Source organism: Chrysochloris asiatica, unplaced genomic scaffold, assembly GCF_000296735.1.
Source record: "Chrysochloris asiatica unplaced genomic scaffold, ChrAsi1.0 scaffold00087, whole genome shotgun sequence".
Lineage (NCBI taxonomy): Eukaryota > Metazoa > Chordata > Mammalia > Afrosoricida > Chrysochloridae > Chrysochloris > Chrysochloris asiatica.
The window spans coordinates 980,645-989,957 of record NW_006408605.1 but is presented as its reverse complement, the minus strand read 5'-3'; the positions used below and the strand labels follow the sequence as shown (position 1 = coordinate 989,957).

Genomic DNA, 9,313 nt, shown 5'->3' with positions numbered 1-9,313 from the left:
TGAGGCTTTCTACTCCCGTAAAGATTTACACCCTCGGAAACCCTGTACAGGGTCGCTATGGGTCGGACCCGACTCGATGGCACTTAACAACAACAACAATGTCCTCTAGGTTCATCTATGTTATGAGGTGTTTCGCAGATTCATCTTTATTTTGTAATGTTGCATAATATTCCATTGTGTATATGTACCATAGTTTGTTTACCCATTTTTCCTTTAATGGGCTTGTTTCCATCTTTTTGCCATTATGAATAGTACTGTGGTGAACATGTATGCATATATCTTTCTTCTTTTTTGATGTGTGCATTTTTTGCTATAAATTGCCTTTTGGGCACTGTTTTTACTGTACCCCAAAGGTTTTTAGTATGTTGTATTTTCATTCTCATTTGATTCAAGAAATTGTTTTGCTTCATTTTTTATTTCTTCTATTACACAGGAATTTTAAGCAGGATGTTGTTCTGTTTCCATGTATTTGATTTATTTTCTCTTTATTGTTGATTTCTAAATTTATACTGTTGTGATCTAAGAAGATACTTTGTAGTATTTCAAGAGCTTTAAATTCACTTAGGCTTCTTTTGTGGCCGAACACATGGTCTATTCTAGAGAATGTTCTATGTGTGCTAGAAAATAATGTATATTGTGCTGTTGTTGGGTGGAATGTTCTGTATACATGTAAGAGGTCAAGTTGGTTGATTGTGCCATTTAAATCTGTATCTTTGCTGAGTTTCTTGTTAGGTGTTCTATCTTCATAGAAAGCAGTATATTAAAATCTCCACTATTATTGTGAAGTTGTCTATTTCTCTTTTCAATTCTATTAAAGTTTGATTTATATATTCTGGATCTTTTTATTGGCTGCCTAAATACTTACTGGAGTCCTGGTGTGGCACTGTAGGTAATGCCCTGGACTGCAAGGTTGGTTTGAACCACGAGGTTGGCAGTTCAAGCTCACTGGCTGCTCCTCAGAAAACCTATACAGGGTCACTATGGGTCAGAACCAACTCAACGGGACTTAACAACAACAACAACAACAAATATTTATTGGAGTCCTGGTGTGACACTGTTTGCTAACCACAGGGTTGGTGGTTCAAACCCATCAGCTGCTCCTTGGAAACCATATACAGAGTCACTATGAGTCAAAACAGACTAGACGGCACTTAACAACAGCAAATATTTATTATGATTATTTATTCTTGTTGGATTGACCCTTTATTACTAATATCGTATCTTTGCTTTTATATTGATTTTTGTCTTAAAGTCTATTTTAACAGAAATTTATATGCCACTCCTGCTTTATTTTGGTTGCCTTTACTTGATACGTATTTTTGCACCCTTTGAATTTTTCTTATTCTAATCTTTTCGTCTAAATTGTGTCTCTTATAGAAAGCATAATAATGGGTAATGTTTTCTTATCCATTCTTTCACTCTCTCATTCTATGTCTCTTTATTAGTGTATTTAATCCATTTATACTCAATGTAATTATCAATAGGTCTAAATTTACTGCTGTCATTTTACTGTGGTTTATGTGTTCGTGGTACTGATGATTTCTTTGTTTTGTTTTTTTGTGCTGAATTCATTTTGTTTATAATTTTTTCATTTCATTTCCTTTATTGCTATTGATTTTGTATTTACTGGGCCCTTCTGATTTTCTTCTAGATAGAGGTTTTATTGATTTTCTTTGTAGTTACCTTGCAATTTATTATTTTCTTCCTAAGGTCAAAACAATCTGTTCTATCTTGATTTCCTCTCCATTTGGAAGTTCTGTAACTACATGACTATTCCTTCATTTTGCTTTGTATTTGTTGTCATTTATAGATTGACATATTTGGTTCCCTATTTTCAGTCTTGAAGTTTTACTTTATTTTTGAGAATTCTGTATTTGGGTTAGATTCCTGGTGATGTCATGTTTCTCAATTTCAGGTAGCTGATGTTCTTCCCTGTCTAAAGGATTCCCTTTAGCATTTCTTGTAATGCTAGTCTGGTTTTTACAAATTCCCTTGATGTCTTCTTGTTTGGAAATGATGTAATTTCACCATCAGATTTAAAGGACAATTTTGTTAGATATGTAATTCTTGGTTGGTAGTTTTTATCTTTCAGGGTTTTATAGGTCATCAAATTGCCTTCTTGCCTACATGGTTTCTGCTGAGTCAGCTTAGTCTTATTGGTTCTTCTTCATAAGTAACATTTTGTTTTTTTCCCAGGCTGCTCTCAGAATTCTTTTTGTCTTTAATATTGGAAAGCTTGATTATGATATGTCTTGGTGATATTCTTTTGGTATCTATCCTCTTTGGAGTTCATTGAGTTTCTTGAATGAATATCTTCTTGCCTTTCATGATATTAAAGAAACTTTCTTCCAACAAATCTTCAACAATTTTCTCAGTGTTTCTTCTTCTTTTGGGAGGTGGGGGCTGGGAGGAGGTTCTCTTCCTGTTCTGGAATTCCAATCATACAAATTATTCCTCTTGATGGTGTCTCACATAATTCTTAAGCTTTCTTTTTCTTAAGTTTTGTTTTCTCATTGTTCCTCTAACAGATTATTGTTGCTGTTGTTGTTAGATACCGTCCAGTTGGTTCTGACTCATAACAACATAACACACAAGAGAACAAAACACTGCCTGACCTGTGCCTTCCTCACAATCATTGTTACCCTTGACCCAATTGCTGCTGCCACTATGCCAATCCATCTCATTGGGGGTCTTCCTCTTTTGTGCTGACCCTACACTTTACCAAGCATGATGTTCTTCTCCAGGGCCTGGTCCCTCCTGATAATATGTCCCTAGCTTCTAAGGAACATTCTGTCCATATTTCTTCAACACATATTTGTTTGTTCTTCTAGTCCATGGTACTTTTAATATTTGTCTCCAACACCATAACTCAAGTGCATCAATTCTTCTATGGTTTTCCATATTCATTGTCCAACTTTCACATGCATGAAGAGGCTATTGAAAATACCATGGCTTGGGACAGGTGCACATTAGTCCTCAAACTGATATCTTTGCTCCTGAATATTTTAAAGAGGTCTTGTGCAGCAGATTTTCCCAGTGCAGTATATCTAATGATTTCTTGACTGCTGCTTCCATGAGTGTTGATAGTGGATCTAAGCAAAATGAAGTCTTTAACAACTTCAATCTTCTCTCCATTTATCATGATGCCATTTATTGGTCCAGTTGTGAGGATTTTTGTTTTCTTTACATTGAGGTATAATCCATACTGAAGACTGTGCCCTTTGATCTTCATCAGTAAGTATTTTAAGTCCTTTACACTTTCAGCAAGCAAAGTTGTATCATCTGCATATCACAGGTTGTTAATAAATCTTCCTCCAATCTTGATGCCACATTCTTCTTCATATAATCCAATTTCTTAGATTATTTACTCAGAATACAGATAGAATATGAATGGTGAAAGAAAACAACACTGGCACACACCTTTCATAATTTTAAACCATTCCATGCCCCCGTGTTCTCTTGGTCTATGTTCAGGTTCCTCATGAGCACAATTAAGTATTCTGGATACTCATTCTCTGCAATGTACTCCATCACTTGTCATGATCCATGCAGTTGATAGCATTTGCATAACCAATAAAGCACTATTAGTATCAAATTCCATCTTAGTTATTTAGTGCTACTCTAATAGAATTACCACAAGTGCTTTCCTTTAATAAACAGAAATTTATTTCTCACACTTTGTTGTTGTTAAGTGCCATCAAGTCAGTTTGGACTCATAGAAATCCTGTATAGGTTTCCAAGGAGTGGCTGGTGAGTTTGAACTACCACCTTAGGGTTCAAACTGACCTTTAGGTCCAGTGCATTATCGTGCAGTGCCACACCAGGACTAGAGGAAAGGATTTACAACACGTACCTTTGGAGGACACAGTTTTATCTATAATAACTATCACACAATATTTGCCAATTCTACTTTTTACAGATATACAATTTATTAATAATGATTACATTAATTGGCTGTATAATATTTTCAGTGACTAATTTTTCTGAAGTAGATCACAAGTCCTTTCTTGTTAGCTTCCTTTGAGCGGACTCAAAATACATACTTTCAGTTTGGAACCAAGTGTGTTAACTATTCACACCACCCAGTGACTCCAAAAAACTCATACACTAACCCTCAGCAGTCCCATTGTTGTTGTTGTTAAATGCCGTAGAGTAGGTTCCAACTCATAGCAATCCTATATAGGGCTTCCAAGGAGTAACTGGTAGGTTTGAACTGCCGACTTTGTGGTTAGCACGCCAGTGCTTATACTACAGTGCCACACCAGACTCCCAGTAGTCCCTTAGTCTGATACATTAATAGGGTCAGATCTGTGCGCAAATATAGCATACATACTGCTGCTCTTTGCCTATAACAAAACCATAAAGAACTATTTTATTTATCCAAAGATTTCTAAAACCTATCCTTGTCAGAAGTAACCATTATTTCCAAAGCTTCTATTAACTCTATCTTAAATAAAGGTTGTTGTTGCTAAGTGTTGTCAAGTTGATTCCGACCCATAGTGACCCTGTATAGGGTTTCCAAGGAGCAGCTGGTGAGCTTGAACCAGCGATCTTACAGTTCAAACAACTTTGCAGTCTGATGCATTAGCCCACAACAAGACACCGTCAAATGTGCTGACCCTGATTGGTGCATGAGGAGATCATGCAGGGGGTCGTAGGTCATGTCTATTTAACTCCTCTGTATTCCAGTGATCATGTAGAAAGAATAGGAAAGAAAACCAAAGCTTACCACATCAGAAAAACCACCCTCATTGTGCAAAGAACTGAAACAGAAGGGAAATTGGGAGCCTCCAACTCTAGCAATATCTCTTTTAAGTTGAACTGTCAGTTACTTGAAGCAAGTCTGGGGATTCATTCTTTCAGAATGAATATTGGCATACCATCATGATGTGGAATCTTTGATTCTCTCTAGTAAAGTTTGTGATTACAGAAAATGCTACACCCCTTAACATGGGCCTTATGTCCAAATCACACGTAGATGTGAATTAGTAATTGCACTCTCAGGTCCTCATCCTTCTGATTATGACTCATATCCTGCTGTCTCCATTATGCTGGGTATATGTCAACACAGCTGACAAATTCATCCTCAGACTGACACTCAAAACAGGGAAATGGTTTCATTCATAATACAGTAAAATAAGTTAAATGATATCACAAGGAAAGAAACAGATAAATTTGGGGAAGGTGAAATATTCTATAGGACAACTGACCCAGTTTTTACAATAAGCCAATGAGATGGGTATGAAGTGGTAGTGGAAGGCTTGCTGTAGATTAAGATTAAAGACACACAACACCCAGATGAGTGGACTTTATGCTGACCCTGATTAAAATAAATTCACTTTACAAAGGCATTCATTATGTCCTAAAGGTACAAAGACCTTTGGGGTAATTTGCTTTTGCCTGGATACTAGGATTACCAAGAAATCATGGATTATTTTGTCATATGTGATAGCAGGATATAAGTGTGAAAATATATGCTGTCTGGTGTTTGTTTTTAAATATGTTAGCAAAGAAAAATGAAATTAATATATGAGGCAATTGGTGCAAAATCCTGGTAATTGTTACATATGCTTGATCAGTGCAAAGCGGTTCAATGTATTAATTATGCTTTAAAATATTCAAATTGGTGTGTCTATGTGTCTTCAGCCTATTTCCTTTTTTGTCTGCTTGTCCCGCTCCACAATCCCCATTCAGGCCTTTTTTCTAGTTAGAAATAGTTCAGGGCCAGCTGTGGCCATTTTGTTTTAATTGGAAACTGTCTCTTTAAATTTCGAGGAGATCTGTGCACCTGCATAGTAGAACCCTCCGAGGGTAGGGCTGGGGTGTCCACTAGCTCAGGCACCCCTATAGTCACCAGAATGGAGATACGCAGACTGCGAGGGACCAACGAACAGATACCAAAAGAAAAGAATGTCCACACCTTTATCTCTGCCAGGCATCCGTGGCTGTTCCGATCCTTCCCCAGCTTCGCCCCACACAAGATGGTGGCTCGTGGAGCAGCTGAGCGTCTGGAACCAGAAAGCAATGGATTTCTTGCTTCTGCCACAAACTCCCCCAGCTTTAAGCCTTCCAACCTTCTAAATATTCCTTTATATGTGGTTCAGAGTTCTGGGACCATCCCCTGAGCCTGCTTGGTCCTGTAGTCTGTGTGGTTGCCGGCAGATCTCCTTACTGTACTGCCTCCCTATCCGCCATCTTGTTTGTGTCTATGTGTCTTAGGCAAGGTTCTCCAGAGAAGCAAAACCAGTGAAACTTAGTTATGTATATATGAAGAGAAGTTTACATCAAGAACATGGCTCACACAATAGTTGTTAGGTGCCATCAAGCAGATTCCTACTCATAGCACAATGGAACAAAAGGCTGCCCAGTACTATGCCAGCTTCACAATTGTTATTTGGTTCGAACCCATTGTTGCTGACACTAAATCAATCCATCTTGTTGAGGGTCTTCCACTTTTGCACTGACCCTCCACTTTTCCAAGCATGATGTCCTTCTCCAGGGACTGGTCCCTCCTAACACTATGTGAATAAGAGAGACGAAGTCTCAACATTCTCGCTACTAAGGAGCATTCTGGATGTACTTATTCTTCCAACACAGATCTGTTGATATGTCTGGCAGTTCATGTTAATTTTATTCTCCAACACCATAATTCAAAGGCATCAATTCTCCTACAGTTTTACTTATTCATTGTCCAACTTTCACATGCATATTAGGTGACTGAAAAGACCATGTCTTGGGTCAGGCACACCTTAGTCCTTAAAGTGACATCTTTGTTTTTTAACACTTTAAAGAGGTCTTTTGCAGCAGATTTGCCTAATGCAATTCATCATTTGATTTCTTGACTGCTGTTTCTATGGACATTGATTGTGAATCCAAGCAAAATTACGTCTTTGACAACTTCAATGCTTTCTCCGTTTGCCATGATGTTATTTATTGGTCCAGTAGTAAGGATTTTCATTTTCTTTACATTGAAATGCAATCCATACTGAAGGCTGTAGTCTTGATCTTCACCAGTAAGTATTTCAATTCCTCTTCCCTTTCAGCAAACAAGGTTATGTCATCTGAATATCTCAGATTGTTAATGAATCTTCCTCCAACACTGATGCCACGTTCTTCATCATATAATCCATCTTCTCAGATTATTTGCTCAGCATACAGACTGAATAATTATGGTAAAAGGATACAACTCTGGTGCACATCTTTCTGGATACTAAACTATTCAGTATCCCCTTGTTATATTCTAATGACTGCCTCATGGTCTATGTACAGGTTCCTCATGAGCACAATAAAGTGTTCTGGAATACTCATCCATCACACTGTAATCCATAGTTTGTCATGTTCGACACAGTCAAAAGCCTTTACGTAGTCAATAAAGCACAGTTAAACATCTTTCTCATATTCTCTGCTTTCAGTCAGTATCCATTTGACGTCAGCAATGATATCCTTCATTCCACATCTGGCTTGAATTTCTGGCAGCTCCTTGTCAATGCACTGCTGCAATCAATTTTTAATTACCTCAGCAAAATTTTACTTGTGTGTGGTATTAATGATATTGTTCAATGATTTCTGCATTCTGTTAGGACACCTTTCTTTGGAATGGGCACAGATATGGATCTCTTCCAATTGGTTAGTCAGGTAACTGTCTTCCAAATATCTTGACATAGACAAGTGAGCACCTCCAGTACTGCATCAGTTTGATGAAGCATTTCAATTGGTATTCCATCAATTCCTAGAGCCTTGTTTTATGTATTGTGTGTGGTGTTTTGTTTGTTTTGAAACGTTTTACTTTGAATTGAGTGTAGGTTTACAGAGCAGATCATCAGTTTTACATTTAACAAATCATACATGGATTTCACCAGAATGATTGCAATTCCTTCCATGTAACAATAGCTATCCCACTTACTCCCTGTGGTTCTAATTTCCCTTCTACCCTTCTTCCCAAATCTTCAGAACTTTGTACTTAGGTAAATTTTGTCCTTTTAATCTTGAATGGTTGATCATTCCATGAATACCTCATTAGTGTTATTGTCCCCCCTTTATAAGTATCTACCACTTGGATGAAAATTGGGATGAGTTCAATTCCAGACTTGAAGTATGGCCAAGAGCCATAGTCTCAGGTTCCTCAATATAATGTTTGATAGGTTCATCCATATTATGAGGTGCTTGGCAAATTCACCATTCTACTTTGCTTTTTTATTTTTAACTTTTTACTGTGAATTGAGTGAAGGATTGCAGACAAGATCATCAGTTTTACATTCAATTAACCATGTACTTTGTTTCATCTCAGTGATTGCAATCCCCTCTATACAATTACCCATGCACAAAAATCTTCTTTCAAGCTCTTATGTATTTGTGGTATATATCCCACTCTTCCTCTCATATCCATTCAGCCTGTGTTTCCATCCATGTATCTACACACATAACACTGATGTTCCAAGGTTATGTATATATCACTATTGACCTCTATCCTCTTTAGCCCTTGCATACCACCCTGTGTCTTCAACTATCTTCATTATTCTACCAAACTCCCCTTCTTGTATATTTATTGTTGTTAAGTGCCATCAAGTAGGTACCAATCCATGGTGACCCTGTATAGGGTTTCCGAGGAGAAGCTGATAAGCTTGAACCACTGACCATGGGTTCAAACCGACTTTGCAGCCCAGTACATTAACCCACTGTGTCACACCAGTACTCCTCTTGTATATTACCCTCCCCAATTCTTGTATATTGCCCTCCCTGTCACCTGAGTTAACATGTGTCTACCCTTTGGTCAGTAAATTACTCTCTCTTCCTTCCCATCCCTGGTAACAATAGAAGAATGTTTCTTTTAGTATGAAAACCTTTTGTTTTCTTTGTCAACTTTTTATTGTGAATTAAGGGAAGGTTTATGGAGCAGCTCATCAGTTTTATATTCAACAAATCATACACTGTGCTTCATTACATGGTTTCAGTCCCCTTCATGTACCAACATGTATTTACCTCTATTCAATTCACTTTAATTATTACATTCCTCTCTGTGTCTCCCACTACTTTCATCTTTCCTCTGCCAATCTCCCTCTTGTATATTGCCTGCCCTGTCACCCATGTTAACATGTGTCTATCATATAGCCTATAAATAATATCACTGCCATAACCATCATAAATTGTTTCCTTTATGAAGATCTTTTTTTTTTTTTAACACAACATTGGTCTTATACAATATTTGTCCTTTCATAATTGACTAATTTGTCTCAGGAGTCCTGGTGTGACACTGTGGGTTAATGCACTGGACTACAAAGTCATTTTGAACTGCAAAGTCAGCAGTTCAAGTTCA

General features: G+C 37.4%; 1 protein-coding gene across 1 annotated transcript in view; it reads right to left on the bottom strand.

Moving 5' to 3' along the window:
* The window catches only part of CATSPER3 (cation channel, sperm associated 3), a 73,756-nt gene extending 67,561 nt beyond the window's left edge, over window positions 1–6,195 (bottom strand). The window contains exon 1 of the mRNA XM_006866210.1: window positions 6,173–6,195. Coding sequence (XP_006866272.1) covers window positions 6,173–6,195 — 23 coding nt within the window. The remainder of the gene's footprint in view (window positions 1–6,172) is intronic.
* Between the last annotated feature and the right edge of the window lie 3,118 nt (window positions 6,196–9,313).